At 61.1% G+C, this 15,286-nt stretch overlaps 1 protein-coding gene across 13 annotated transcripts; it reads left to right on the top strand.

Annotated features, from left to right (window-relative positions):
* Positions 224 to 14,382, top strand: SLC25A29 (solute carrier family 25 member 29). Of its 13 annotated transcripts, none has more exons than XM_021099714.1 (6): positions 308 to 641; positions 2,779 to 2,910; positions 6,520 to 6,563; positions 10,162 to 10,232; positions 12,083 to 12,166; positions 12,474 to 14,382. In XM_021099714.1, exons 5-6 carry the CDS (start codon positions 12,104 to 12,106, stop codon positions 13,221 to 13,223), a joined length of 813 nt encoding a protein of 270 aa, XP_020955373.1. In that variant the 5' UTR covers positions 308 to 641; positions 2,779 to 2,910; positions 6,520 to 6,563; positions 10,162 to 10,232; positions 12,083 to 12,103; the 3' UTR covers positions 13,224 to 14,382. The 13 variants fall into 13 exon arrangements, with proteins under 13 accessions (XP_005656521.2, XP_020955373.1, XP_020955370.1 ...); XM_021099711.1 differs by having other exon boundaries at positions 10,698 to 12,166; XM_021099706.1 differs by lacking the exon at positions 10,162 to 10,232.

Genomic DNA, 15,286 nt, shown 5'->3' with positions numbered 1-15,286 from the left:
TCACACACGCCGGGAAGTTCCCGGGCCGTGCAGGCTATGGGCTCCCCGGCCGGGCTGGACCCACCGTCCGGCCGCAGCGCACACCCGGCTTCCTCTCCCGCCGGTAGCGGCGCGGGCGGGCGCACGAAGCACATTCTTTGTCTGCAGCGACTCTGCACCTCCCCCGCCCGCCCTCCCGCTGCGTGCCCCCCGCCCCGCCCGCCCCAGGTCCTCCCAGCCAATGAGGCGCGGCGGCGGCGCGCTGCAGCCGGGGTGTTGTCCGCGCCTCGCCTGCCCATTGGCTGAGCTGTGCGCCCCGCCGGAGCCGGGCCGGCACGGTCCGAGGGGCGGGGCGTGCGGCCCGAGGTGAGGGACCACTGGCGGCGCGCGGACCTCCGCGAGGGCAGAAGCGACACGGCCAGGGAGGGACGTGTGTCCGGCGAGGAGTGGCGCACTGAGCCGCCGCCGCCGCCGCCAGACCCCAGCCTGTGCGGGGCTCCGCGTCAGGAGGCGGCGGCCGGGCCGAGTCCCAGCCCAGCAAAGCGAGGGGCCCTCGACGGCCCCCAGCCCGGCGAGGGGCCAGCGAAAGAGAACAAGAAGGAAGGGCGGGCTCGCCGGGGATCCAGCAATGGCGCTGGACTTTCTGGCTGGATGCGCTGGGGGTAAGGAGGCGGGCGGGTCCCGCCCGGGTGCGCGCCGGGCCGGGGACTCGGGCGTGGGATGTCGGAGCTGGGAGGCCAGCTCATCTGCGAGCGCATGGCCCAATGGCTTACCCTGTGGCTGGGGTTCCCTGGTCTGTAGAATGAGATAACAGTGCCCTCGTCCCACGGGGCTCTCGTGGGCATGAATTGACACCAGGCCCGGAGGCCGACTAGCGTGCTCTCCGCGAGGGCGTCTCCGCGGGGCACGTTCGGACGAGAGGTCTGAGATTCCGAGGCAGCGCTGTGGCTGCCAGGGGGCTGCGGGAAGAATGCCCTACCACCGTCCTCGCCCTCCTCGCCCGAGGCCTGCGGACCGCGAGGCCCCAGGACATCTGCCTCCCCACCTCCCCCAGCCCGTGCCCGCCCACTGCAGGATCCCCTCCCCGGTTCCTAGAAGTTTGAATTTGGCTCCACCCCCCTCTCCCGCAGCAGCCCGGGTGGGGCTGGGGGCTGGGCCCACCGGACGACCCCCTAGTGAGATGGCCTAAAAGGAGTCCCGCTTTGGCACCCCGCCCCCTTCCTTGGCGCTTCTGTAAGTGGGCCTGACTCGCCGCCTGAGCCAGGCCTTGGGCTCACGCGTGCGTGACAGTGGCGTAGGCAGGTCCGAGGCACTGGGGTCCTCTCTCAGCCTGTGTCCCCAGGAAGGCCTGAGTCTGCTGCAGCGGCCAAGCCTGACTGGGGCGGGGGCCGGTGCTTCCCTGTCTGGTCTTCGGGTTCTGTCTTTACTGGTAGAGTGAATTGATTCAACAGGTCTTCCTTGGGAGCCCGGCTGGCTCTCAGGGATTGGGCAGTGAGCTGACAGAGGTGGCAGGGTGTCCCAGGCCCCAGTCCACGTCCCAGATGTCCCACGCTTCTCTTCCCCAGCACTTGGCCCTGTTCTGGCTCTTCCTCTGCTTAGCTTGGCTCTAATAAAGCTCTCAGCTACCTGCCAGCCTCCGGCACCCTGGAGGAGAAAGGGTGCCACCAGCAGAGGCCATAAGCATTTACGCTGCGGGTGAGGTGCTAGCTTCCTGCTCTGGGCAAGAAGAGGCTGGTGGAGGAGGGAGTGTGCCAGGGAAGTGTGGGGGCAGTTACCCAATCCCGCGGGAGGAGCCTGAGGGAGGGGAGAAAGCCCAGAGCTTTCAGGAATTGGGGGAGTGTTTCTCCCAAGGCCAGGAGGGCTCCGCCTCTGAGGGTCCAGCTCTCAATTCCCCCACCTCCGCTGGGCTCTCTACTTTTCCCATCCTCCTTGAGGGGCCTCCCCTGGTGTCCTGCCACCCAGCCCCTGGCCCCTCCTGGCCCCACCCCTCACTCCCAGGGCCAGCCCCCCTTTCCAGCTTCTTGGGGAGTGTGGGTTCTTTCCCTCGAGGTGCAGGGCTCCTTCTGTATTCACGCAGGTGTCCCGGGAGCCACGGAGTTTGGGACTCACCCAAAGGCGAGGCGTAGCCCCCCCCTCCCCACATACAGGCTGACAGGCCCTGCCTGGAATGCCTTCTGCCATCCTCACCAAGCCCTCCTGGGAGACTGGGTTGGGCAAGGCCGGGGTCCGGCACCCAGGGAGCTCTAAGTGCTCCACAGCCCCCACCCCACCCCCACTGCCCTGCCTGGGTCCAGGTGGAAGCCCATCTACTCCCGTATTGTGTGAGCGGAGGTGCGAGGGGCTGGAGGGTCTTTGGCCCCCCACCCCAGGGATCCTCTTCTCCTATTACTCGACCCAGGAGAAACCTAGACCCTGAGAAGGAGAGAGATGAATGGAGAAATCGCACTGCACTCCTCCGACGGGGCGGGGGCTGCCTTCCCCTCGCCTCATGGGCTCAGGACAGCGACCTGATTGTGTCCCTGGCAGAGGTGCCGTCCAGGGACCTTGCGCAGGGGGGCAGCCTTATGTGGGGCCTGCCTGGTTCCTTCAGGTTTGAACTCCTCGAGGCTTGGGGTCGGGGCTGCTGGGGAGGAGTCAGTTCCTTCCCAGAATCAATTCCTCCGACTGGCTGGGTGTGGGCCATGTGTTCAACCTCACCCTTGGGGAGGCAGGGTGGGGCGTTGACTGCCAGCATCCCTGGGGCCTCTCTGGGAGTGGGGGGAGGAAGAGTCCAAACGCCTGCCCGCACTCTCCCATCAGGGGTTCGGCCTCACGTCTGAGCCCACCAGACCCTAGGCTCTGGACGGGGGTCTCCCTACCGCAGGCCTGGATGGGAGGAGATGCAGAGGGAAGCTGACCTGTGGACCATGGGACCCTGCGTGTGGGGGACAGGTCAGTCATCTGGTGTCCCCTCCCACCACATCTGCTGCCACGTACCTCCAGGACAGTGGTCCGTGCCTCCTGCCCTGGAGGGTCCTGGGATGGGGGTGGCCCCTGAAAGTCCAGCTTATATAGGCAGCGGGCACTGACTGGCTTTGGAGTGGGGAGGCAGGGTCCCCTGCGGCTGCTGCAACTGTTGACTCAGAGTCCTCTCAGGGAGGTGGCCCTGCGGGCTTCCTGCTCTCAAGGTGCCTGGGCAGTTAAAAGGATAAGGCTTTAGGAGTTCCCGTTACGGTAACGAACCTGGCTAGTATCCATGAGGATGTGGGTTCCACCCCTGGCTTCGCTCAGTGGGTTAAGGATCCAGCATTGCCATGAGCTGTGGGGTAGGTCACAGATGTGGCTCGGATCTGGCGTTGCTGTGGCTGTGGTGTAGGCCAGCGGCTGCAGCTCCAATTGGACCCCTAGCCTGGGAACTTCCACATGCTGCACATGTAGCCCTAAACAGCAAAAAAAGAATAGGGCTTTGGGGAACTGGCGCCCTGCTGGAGGGAGCCCCCTACAGCCCACTCTGGGCCTGTGGATGGAGCTGTTTTGGGTGAAGGGGGCCGAGTCCTTCGCCTGAGAGTGCTAAAACCAAGGGAGAAAAACCAATGCAGCTGCCTGTGCTCTGAGCCTGGGTGGGCTGTGGGGTGTCCCCCCCACCCCAGGGGCTGGTGAAGGCTGTGGCTGACACAGGGGCAGGTCTGGGGCCAGAGGCAGGGCAGTCCACCCCCAGGGCGGGAAGCTCCAGGGCTTCTAGCAGGAGCCTCGGGGTGCCCCCCCACCGGGCCTGGCTGCCGGGCACGGGCACGGCTGGAGAGAGAAGCAAGGCCAGCCGCGCCCTCCGGGCAGTGTTAGGTTCTAGAACCCAAGCAGATGCCGTTACAGCCCAACAAAGGAAGTTCTGGAGCTAGGAATTTCAAATTCAGAAAATTCAAGCCACGAGATGCAGAAGGAGGGTAAATCACAAATGGTAGAAACAGTGTGTCGAGAAGCCAGAAACACGGAGGCGGGACCTCGAGGGAGAAGACAGGCTTGGGGGTGTCTTTTCACCCACCGGGGAATGGGAGGGGTTCCGGAGGGAGAAAGAGTTCTGGACATGATGTGTATGATGAATAAATAACAGTGGAAATAGTGAAATCTCTGATCAGAAAAAGGCAAGTCTGGAGTTCCCATTGTGGCGCAGCGGAAACGAATCCGACCAGGAACCATGAGGTTGCGGGTTCGATCCCTGGCCTCGCTCAGTGGGTTAAGGATCCGGCGTTGCTGTGAGCTGTGGTGTAGGTCACAGGTGTGACTCGGATCCCACGTGGCTGTGGCTGTGGTGTAGGCTGACAGCTACAGCTCTGATTCAACCCCTAGCCTGGGAACCTCCATATGCTGCGGGTGCGGGCTTAAAAAGCAAAAAAAGGGGGAAAAAAAAAAGAAAAAGGCTCATCTACAGAGTGAAAGGGCTGGGGGAGTTCCTGGCAGGGTTACTTGAAAGAAAAGAGACACACCCTTGATATCTCCTGCTCACATTCCTGAAATCTACGGATAAAATCTCCGAGGCTTCCTGATAGAATAAATAAATTATTGACACAGGGGAAGAAAACACTGGCTGCAGATGTCTCATCTGCAGCCCTGGAAACTAGAAGATTCTGGAACACTGCCACCCTTAATGGCCTGGGCCCCAAATCCTCCCCAGAGCGCAGGACTGACGACGACGGCGTTCAAGAAACAGATTTTGTAGTTTCCGTTGTGGCTCAGCAGGTTAAGAACCTGACTGGTATCCATGAAGATGCGGGTTTGATTCCTGGCTTCCCCCAGTGGGTTGAGGATCCGGCGTTGCTGTGAACTGCAGCGTAGGCTGGCAGCTGCAGCTCCGACTGGACCCCTAGCCCAGGAACTTCCATATGCCGCAGGTATGGCGGTCAAAAGAAAAAACAAAGGAAAGAAAGAAACAGGTTTTGCAGCTGAGCCACAGCCCAGAGGGCATGCCCCGTGTGTTACAGCTGAGGGGCGATCACAGCTGAGTCCCCAAGATGGGAGCAGTGAAGGGAAGAAGGAACAGCCGCAAGTCTCAACAGAAGCTGGCGGGTGGGAGCTTTCTCGTGGGGGGTAGGCTCTCGGGGGTGGGATGGGACGGTAGGGAACAGAGAGGGCCTCCTGCGCCCCCCACGGAGGGGAGGGCTAACGGTTTTATGCTGTTTCTACATCAGGATTATGAGTGATGGAAAGCAGAAGCCACTCTTAGCTGAACTTACACATTAACGAGCAGAAGGGATAGACAGCAGTTTGCCTGAACCAGCAGAACCGTGGAAAGTAAGGAGCAGGACGACAAACCCTGCCCGTAAAGTGAGACCAAATCACGTCCTGTCTTGGCCACATCTGAGACTGCTTCAGACTGAGCTGCAAACCAAAACCCTATACACTAGTATAGCCCTAAAAAGCAAATAAAATAAAGTAGCAGTAAAGGCAAGATTGAAAATTAAGACCTAGACAAGACGACCAGAATCAAAGCAGGATTGGCAAAGCTAATATCACGGATACTTTTTGTGTGTCTTTTTAGGGCCGCACCTGCGGCATATGGAGGTTCCCAGTCAAGCGGTCGAATCAGAGCTGCAGCCGCCGGCCTCCACCACAGCCACAGCAGTGCAGGATCCGAGCTACATCTGCAACCTACACCACAGCTCGTGGCAACACCGGATCCTAAACCACTGATCGAGGCCAGAGATCGAACCTGTGTCCTCGGGGATACTGAGTCAGATTCGTTTCTGCTGAGCCACACTGGGAACTCCCAAATGTTAGCTGTTCGGATTCTACATGAACCCTCCTAGCAGTCAGAGAGGTGCACACGTGGCATTTCAGGGAGGAAGGCATGGGAGGTGGTGCAGTGGTTACCTAACGTCGCTGAGCCTCAGTTTCTCTTGCCGGGAAGAAAAATAACAAGACTGCCTGATTGGTGGGGATGTTTATAACCCACACAGCACACGGGATTCTGACTCTGGAGGGTGAGCCTGTGTTGTTTGGGGGGAGGGCGGCAGAGGGATTTTGGCAGGTCCTGCACAGATACATAACCACGTGTGAACGCAGAGTCACAAGCTGCCTCCCTGGGCACCAGGCAGCTCCCGTGCAGGGAAGGGGAGCCACCAGCCAGCACCTTTGATGCCTTGGGTCCTGGGTCCTTCCAGGGTGGGGGGCTCCCCTGGGGGAGGCTGATTCTCCCACCTGTGCAGGTGAGGAATGTGAGGCTCAGACACTGAGTCCTTTGTGAGCTTGGTGGCTGGTAAGTGACAGGGAAAATTCAAGTCCAGTTGAGGGTCTGACCCCAGGTCCAGAACCCCTGGAGCCCCCAGGCGGCTTCTGTTGTCACCCGCAGTGAGCAGCAGGGCAGAGGCAGCATCACCAGCTTTGAGTTGGACAGATCCCAGCTTGACCTTGGGCCTGTCACCCTCACACCCCCGCACTCCCCAGGGACCGAGGGGCTCCCAGCATGTTCCAGGCACACGGCAGCTCCCACACAGCCCTGTTTGCCAGAGCCATCCCCCAGCCTGCAGTTTCTGAGGCGGGGGGGTCACATGTCCTTTCTTCCTCCAGGTGTGGCCGGCGTGCTGGTGGGACATCCGTTCGACACGGTTAAGGTGAGTTTCTTGTCGCGGTTTCATGCCCAGGCTCTTGGGGAGGGGCAGCTGGACACCCCCTCCTGGTGGCCCCCTCAGGGACACCTCCAAGGTCACCCCACAAGGTCTAGGATGAAGGTAGAATCCGTGCCCCCTGATGTTCAGGTGAGCGGCGGCCTGTGCTCCAAGCCGTTGCCTTTCCTCCTGGGTCTGTCACCGCATCTCCCAGCTGGAGGGGAACTTTGCGGTCCATCCTGAGGCTTGGCCAGCTGCGACCGAGGGGTCAAAGGGCACATTTCCCCCCCGCCTAGAGCCGGGGACAGCCAGCCACACTGTCCTTGTGCAGAACTCCAGACCGCTTCCTGAAAGAAAGAAGAGTTGAGAGAGAAAATACAGAAATACAGACAAATCAAACCGTGGCAGCCCTCCCCACGACTGTGGGCTTCCCGGAGCGGTGGTTGTCAGTGTTGAGAAATGGGGGTCGTTTCCCGGGGCTCTGTGCACCTGCAGGTGCGGTGACTCTGGAGTGTGGCCCACAGACCGGCACCCAGCTCCTCCCGGGGCCACGCCTGGGTACGCTGTTGGGTCCCAGGTTCTCAGAAGTCTCAGCGGGCACCCCGGAAGTCTGCATTCCCAGTTGGAAATTCCCAAATAAGATTTCACCCCCCCCACCCCCGCTGGGGTTTATTGTCCTTAAAAAGCCAAGTCGGGGAGTTCCCACTGTGGCACAGTGGGCTAGTGATCCAGCTCGTCTCTGTGGCGTTGCCAGTTCAGTCCCCAACCTGGCACATTGGGTTAAGGATCCAGCGTTACCGCAACTCTGGCATAGTTTGCAGATGTGGGTTGGATTCGATCCCTGGCCTGGGAACTTCCATATACCACGGGCGAGGTTGAATAAGACAAAAAAAAAAAAAAACAGCACAGAACTAGCCAAGTTGGGAGCCTTCCTCGTGGGCTTCACCTGGGAGCTGGGGACTGCAAGCAGCTGGCACCGGGTTAGACCTGGTGTCCTGCCGCAAGCGCTGAACCTGGCACCTCTTCGCACCGGGACGAGGGTGGACTCAAGGCAAGGATGTCAGCCCTCGGTGCATCGAGGGGACTCCCCTCTCTCTTTTCAGGAGCCCGGCTGTTCCTTGGGTGAGAACAGGTCTTGGGAACCGGGGCTGAGATTTCCTCCTGCACAGGCGGGAGGGCCCTGCCATGTACACTGGCTCTGACCTGAAAAAGTGCTGTCCCTGGTCCCTGTGCAGCTCCAGGCCCCGGGCCAGGCACTTCACCTCTGACCTGCACGGTGAGGGGCTGCCAAGATTACCGAGGCCTTGGAGTTCCCGCTGTGGCTCAGCGGTCACGAACCCAACTAGTATTCATGAGGACTCGGGTTCAATCCCTAGCCTCGCTCAGTGGGTTGAGAATCTGGTGTTGCCGTGAGCTTGGTTCAGGTTGCAGGCGCGGATCAGATCCTGCATTGCTGCGGCTGTGGCAAGGCTGGCAGCTGCAGCTCTGAGTCATCCCCTAGCCTGGGAACTTCCATATGCTGCAGGTTCGGCCCTAAAACAGAGGCCAGTTCCGAAGGGAATTCCATCCCACCGTTCACAACCCGGGGAGGAGGTGGAGAGGCCAGGCTTTCTTGCCCTGCAGTGGCCCTGAGTCCCTCCACAGGCCTGCTGAGAGTGAGGTGCTGGGGGAGCCTGCCCACCGGCCAGAGCAGCCCCCGCAAGGCCCAGATACGCTGTGTTTCTGTCCCGCGGGCAGGTGTTCTGAATGCCTCGCTAAGCTGCATCCAGCAAGAAGTGTCTGATTGACCTCCTCGGCCCAGCTCTGCGGAGGCCCCCCTGCGCTGTGATGTGGCCAGGCCCGGCCGGGCCTTCTGCAGGCGCCCGCCTGCCCCTCACTCAGTCCGGCCAGGCTGGGGAGCACCGGGCTCTGCTGCTTCCAACTCCCTCCGAGCTCCTGGGCCATGACTGGCACCCTCCTGGTCATTTGAGTTAGGACCTCTGTCCCACGGGGTTCCTGCCCCCAGGAGCCCTGCCTGGCACTGGAAGGTGCTCTTTGAGGAAATCTGTTGGTAATTGGTTTGGGGGGTTTGTTTTTTTTTCCTTTGGCCCCTATGGCCACCAGCATCACATCTGGGCAGACCTATGTTCAAAAAGCCAAGCTTTTTATTGTGAAGGGGGGAAAAAACCCACCCCTGGTGATCTCCACTGCCACTCAACCTCGTGACCCCACTTGTCGCACCCACAGGCTCAAGACACTGTTATATTACGCTGCTTCTGAATTTGTCTTTTTTTTTTTTCCCCCTTTAGGGCTACACCCAAGGCATAGGGAGGTTCCCAGGCTAGGGGTCGAATCAGAGCTGCACCTGCCAGCCTACGGCACAGCCACAGCCACGCCAGATCCGAGCCACGTCTGTGACCTACACCACAGCTCATGGCAATGCCGGATCCCTAGCCCACCGATAGGCCAGCAGCTGCAGCTCCAATTCGACCTCTAGCCTGGGAATTTCCATATGCCGTGGGCGAAGCCCTAAAAAAAAAAAGAAAAACCGAAAATTGAGGAATGTGCTATTTTTTAAATGTGTTTGAATCATCGCATTTTTTTCGGTTGGATGTCTATTACAGAAGTAAGATAGGTCATCAGAAAATGTTACCCATGGACATACAAACTAAAACAAACCACACCCCAGTCCTTTATGCAACCTTTTTCCCCAGCCCTCATTGATGATTGCCACCGAAAAACACATGCGCACACAGACCCATACGTGGTCCTTGCTTTTGGTAAAAGTGGGATTTACTTCATAGCTCTGCGGTGGTCGTTTTATTTTTTTTTTGCTTTTTAGGGCCACACCCATGGCATATGGAAGTTCCCAGGCTAGGGGTCGAATCGGAGCTATAGCCGCTAGCCTACACCACAGCCACAGCAACCCAGATCCAAAGCCACGTCTGTAACCTACACCACAGGTCACGGCAGTGCCAGATCCTTAACCCACCGAGCAAAGCCAGGGATTGAACCCACAACCTCATGGATCCTAGTTGGGTTCCTTAACCACTAGGCCATGATGGGAACTCCCTGAGGTGGTTGTTTGAATTGAAATTTCACACATGGAGCAAAGGGTGCCAGTTCTGCATGTGCGAACCTATGAGTCATTTTGAAGCACACACCTCGGAAGAGAATCAAGGCCAGCCCCCCAGAGCCCCCTCCCCATCCTCCGGCAGCCACCGGCCTGATTCCTCATCCACAGTCTGTTTTGACCTCACTTGAGCCTCCCGAGCTTGGCCCTGGGCTCTGGGCTCCCTGGCTGAGACCATCGCTCTTTGTTACTCCAGGTCGTTGGAGTTGAAATCTGAGTCCAGTATTTGGTTTTGCTCTGTTGCGCCCCGAACCCCGGCCACGGTCCTCGGACACACCGCCTTCGCATGTGTGTCTGTGGGAAGGCCGTTCTTTGTCCTTGTCACCGGACACAACAGGAACCGGGGGCAGGGCGCCCGAGCCTGCTTTCACCAGGGACCAGGCGTCCGGGCAGGGGAGGGGTGGGAGGCTGCGGGCTGGCCTTGGGGTCCCCACGCCTGGATGTGATGTTGAAATTTTGTGTTGCTTTAACTGCCTTTACTTTCTGAGCTAGGGGCCGGCTCCGTCCATAGCAAAAGGTAACTTTGTTGTAGATGAGCCTAAGCCTCACCCCGGAGAGCTCTAGTAAGTACAGACCAGGCGAACCCCACGCCTCTTCTCTGTCCTCCCTGAACCAGACCTGGGGCCTGGACCCCGCCACGCCCCGCCCCCCGCCCCGGAGGCCCCTCCCGGACCAGCAGCGGACAGCACAGGTCCCAGGATGGGGGACCGACCGGGGGGCCTTCCCACGGGGTCTCCCCAGGCCTGTGGGGAGCTGGGAGCTGCCCAGTCCTGTGTGCCAGTGACCCCTTTTCCAGGGGTGGGTCTGTCCATCCCCAAACGGGATCCTGTCACCCCAAATGTTAAGAACCTCCACTCTAGATATTACAAGATTGGGCCACACTTTAGCCCCCAACCGGGTCCCCCAGACCCTTGACAGGGACACTCATCCCAGCCTGGGGCTTAGACACAGGGGGAATGGGCCCCTGTGACCTCCCGTGGGAACTGAGCTGGCCTGAGCCTGGGGGTGAAACCACATCCAACCTGCAGAGACGCCATGGGGATGTCAGAAAGTCCGACCCTCGGAGGGGACAGCCCCACGTCACCTCACATCTGCTGAGAGCCCTCTCAGTGCCAGTGCTGGGGGCCACGGGAGGAAGGGACAGTCCCCCAGAGACCCCCGAGCACTGACAGGTACCTGAAAAGCCTCGTATCACAGGAACAACCTGACAGAGCCTGTGGCGTTAATGGATGCTCAAAGGTCATCGTGCGTTTCTCCTCTGAGCTGGCAGCCAGGTGGGGAGGGGTGCTGGGGTGAACAGTGCTGGGTGCCCTCTGCTGTTGGCTGCCTCTCAGAGCAGTGGCTGCCAGCTGTCGAGGTCCCAGGGTGTGGAAATGCACTCTGTTTCCTTCCGAAACATTTTCTGGAAGTGCCTTCGTCCAACTCATGAGCCGCTTCGTCTCACCCGCCAGCACGCCCCCCTCCACCCTGGCCCCCCCGCCCAGCACAGCCCCTTCTGTCCCTGGAGTGGACAGAGCCTCCGTCTTCCCGTCTTTGAAGTGGGAGGGAGCAAGCCCACCTCGGCTGGTGATGACTCCGAAGCCAGGCACGGAGGGGCGCCCGGGCTGAGCCCTGGCTGGGACAATGATCTGTAGTCTGAGCTGGAGACCAGCTCCTGGGGAGGGGATTTATCCCAGCTCATGCCCACCCCCGTGACACGGATTCCAGCTCAGGAAGTGTGCTCTCCCTCTGCACTGCGGGGCCTGGTATCAAACGCAGAGATAAGCTCTTGGTTAACAAAGAGCGCTTTCATAGCGAGCTTCTGGACCGCTCGGCTCCAAGGGCAGAGAGGCCTGATCCCCCAGGTCCCAGAGGTGCTGATACGGTCCCCAAGGAGGCCGGCAGCTGCTCTCCTGTCACTGCTTTACTAACTCATGACCACTGCTCTCACAAGGGGCCACCAAGCAGAAGCCCCAAGAGGCACAAGTCCTCGATTCTAGTGCCCATTGCTCGCTGCCAGACCCCAGTTGTGGGGGGGGGGGTGCGTGGTGGGATGCTAGATCCGGACCTGCTTTGGCATCGGCTGTGATTTGCTGGCGGCGGGTGAGGGGGTGGGTGACTCTCGGGAGATGCCTCCTGTGCTGCTGGCGGGATGCTGTGCATAGTGAAGCCGGGGCTTTGCCCTCTACTCGTCTGAGGTCTTGGGGACCCCTGCCCCTTTGCAGCTGGCTGTCTGCCCACTGACACCCCTCCCTGGAGAGGCACAGACATCCAGCCCCACCCCACCCCAGAATTCCGAAAGCCACAGAAAGCTCCTTGGCTCCCAGCCCCATGGGTCTGGCCTCGGGCCTCCGGGAGAGGGTCCTCAGTGCCACCCAGGGGAGCTGGGTGCTATGGCCCCACCTGCCCACCTCTCACTGGGCCCTCCTTCCAGGTGCGGCTCCAGGTCCAGAGCATGGAGAAGCCCCAGTATCGCGGGACCTTGCACTGCTTCCAGGCCATCATCAAGCAGGAGAGCGTGAGTGCCCTGGGGCCGCGGGCCGGGAGTGGGGCAGGGCACCGGCCTCTAAGATGCCGCAGACCCCAGACCCCCGATGTGGGAAAGGAGGCTTCAGGGCCACGATGGGGCACCTCCAGACTTCGGAAATGGGAGGGCGTGAGTGTCCAGGCCTCTACCATCTAGGAGTTGGGTTTTAATACAATGCCGCTGGATCCTCTGACCACGTGGGCCCTGCCACCGGCGGGGAGGTCCCCTGGGGAGGCGGGCCTGGGCACCCCAGGACTCCGTGTGGGAGCGCCCCTGATGCGTCTCTGTGCGCCCGCAGGTGCTGGGCCTGTACAAGGGCCTGGGCTCGCCGCTCATGGGACTCACCTTCATCAACGCGCTGGTGTTCGGCGTGCAGGGCAACACCCTCCGAGCCCTGGGCCAAGACTCGCCGCGGAACCAGTTCCTGGCGGGCGCGGCGGCGGGCGCCATCCAGTGCGTCGTCTGCTGCCCCATGGAGCTGGCCAAGACGCGGCTGCAGCTGCAGGACGCGGGGCCGGCCCGCACCTACCGCGGCTCCCTGGACTGCCTGGCGCAGATCTACCGGCGCGAGGGCCTGCGCGGCGTCAACCGGGGCATGATCTCCACGCTGCTGCGCGAGACCCCCAGCTTCGGCGTCTACTTCCTCACCTACGACGTGCTGACCCGCGCGCTGGGCTGCGAGCCCGGGGACCGCCTGCTGGTGCCCAAGCTGCTGCTGGCGGGCGGCACGTCGGGCATCATGTCCTGGCTCTCCACCTACCCCGTGGACGTGGTCAAGTCGCGGCTGCAGGCAGACGGGCTGCGGGGCGCCCCACGCTACCAGGGCATCCTCGACTGCGTGCGCCAGAGCTACCGCGCCGAGGGCTGGCGCGTCTTCACGCGCGGACTGGCCTCCACGCTGCTGCGCGCCTTCCCCGTCAACGCCGCCACCTTCGCCACGGTCACCGTGGTGCTCACCTACGCGCGTGGCGAGGAGCCCCGACCCGAGGGCGAGGCCGTGCCCGCCGCCCCCGCGGGGCCCGCCCTGACCCAGCCCTCCAGCTGGTGAGGCCCCGCCCGACCTCCCCAGGGGCCGCTTTCCCGAAGCGCGAAGTAGGCATAAGTTGGCGCCCCCCAGTCCCCCTGCCCCAGACGCCCGGAGCCCGTGGGCTGGGGACTCCATCAGACTCCGGGTGAATTCCCTCATCAGCTGGGTGGCCTTGGCGACAGGTTTGACATCCTCAGTTTTCTCTGCTGTGAAATGGGGGTCCTCATGCCCACAGTGTACAGTCGGGAAGCTCAGAGGTGACACCCATGCTGTGCCCAGCCTGGCACTGTTACCTGGAGTCCTCCAGAAGCCCAGCCAACACTCCAGCCCTGCCCTGCAGTCCTAGCCCCACCACCGTGGGGTCTCTGATGACCCACCATGGGCTTGCCAGTGACACGCCAACTGCAAATCCTCTGTCTGGCAGAGCTCCAGGGCCACTTTTGGCCAACCGTCCAGTCTGTTAGGGACAGAGGGGCAGCTCAAGGGGCCTGCTGGTGACACAGAACCGAATCTTCTGCCAGTACACTCCAGCTTCTGCATGGGGTAAGCCGGGAACACCCCTACTGCCTGTGCTCCCCCTGCAGGGCAGCTGAGGGACCTGTAAGAAGCCATGAGGGCTGCAGGAGGCTCTGGTTAAATGCAGCCACTGCGAGGGAACATTGTCGCCCTCTGGGCCTCAGGCCACCCATCTGTAAAGTGGGGACGAAGGTCAGCCGATAGCTGGCTCTGCCGCCCCCTGCTGCCCGAGGTTTCTGAGTTGTGCAGGGAGAGCGGTGTAGGATCCCACCCCCAGTGAATGGTGTCCTGGGCACTCTGGGTCTGGTGTCCTGGGCATGAGGCCATGTGGGGCTGTCAGTGGGCCAGTAGGGCCAGTTTGGACCCCTCCAGACCAAAGGGCGTCTGAGACCCACTCCAGGGCGGTCACTAGAAGGAGGGCTTTGCACATCTGTTGCCTTGTGGCTGTGAGACTGGACAGGGGGGCGGGGAGTGCTTTTGCACAAGTTGGGGGTGACTGTGGCCTCCTCCACCCTGGGGGTGGGGGGCGCTCAGCCTCAGGGGCAGTGTGACAAGTTCTCCCAGGAGACAGGCCGTCCTCAAGGAAGACGGGACTCCCGCCTTGTGCACGTGGCGTCCTTGTACAGAAACTGGCGAGGGAATAAAGTCTTTGTTTTTTTAAGAAGGTGGGTCTGTGTGTGTGTGTGTGTGTGTGAGCGCGCTTGCAAGTCCTAGAAGAAGAGGGTTCATTCCCCACCCCCCTCCCTGGAGTCAGAGGCCCCAGAGGCTTGGAGGTCTCTGTGCCCTTGGGCCCTGATGCAGCCCCCTCTGTGTGACCTGGACCAGCTACGGCCCGCCTGCAGCCCCGCGGTTTCCTCCTCTGCACAGTGGAGGCGTGAGGACTGAGTCCAGCTCACAAATGAGGGACGTGGTCTCAGCCGGTCAGCAGCTGCTTCTTGATGTGCCTTGTTACTCAGTGACCAGGCCTGGTCCCTCCTGTCCCCCAGCTGGGCAGCGCAAGCCACGTGTGCTGAGCGCTCTCTGGGGTACTCGGGCAGGAGGGCTCTGAGGGCAGTAGCTGAGGAGGGGAGGCTGAGTGGAACTCTGAAGGGGGAGCAGACCTGTCCATCTCAGGGGAGACCTAGCCCAGCCTGAGTGGTCTGCGAGGGCTTCCTGGAGGAGGCTTCGATTGGCAAAGGGATGTCTTTTTTTTTTTTTAAGGGCACATGTGCAAATGTGGCATATGGAGGTTCCCAGGCCAGGGGTTGAATCAGCTACAGCTGCCAGCCTACACCACAGCCACAGCAATGCCAGATCCGAGCTGCATCAGTGACCTACACACAGCTCACAGCAACGCCAGATCCTTAACCCACTGAGCAAGGCCAAGGATCGAACCTGCGTCCTCATGGATACTAGTCAGGTTCATTTCTGCTGAGCCACAACAGGAACTCCTGGCAAAGGGAAGTCTTACTACCCACCCAGCCTCCTGGAGGCTGTCCTGGGCACGCCAAGTCTCCAGAGCTACCAGCCTGAGGCTCCTTCTCCAACTGCTGAGCCCCAAACCTCTGCCCACCTGCAGAGGGGGCAGG

Source organism: Sus scrofa, chromosome 7, assembly GCF_000003025.6.
Source record: "Sus scrofa isolate TJ Tabasco breed Duroc chromosome 7, Sscrofa11.1, whole genome shotgun sequence".
NCBI classification, from domain to species: domain Eukaryota; kingdom Metazoa; phylum Chordata; class Mammalia; order Artiodactyla; family Suidae; genus Sus; species Sus scrofa.
Note: the sequence above shows the minus strand (reverse complement) of the source record. Positions and strands in the feature narration are given on the sequence as shown.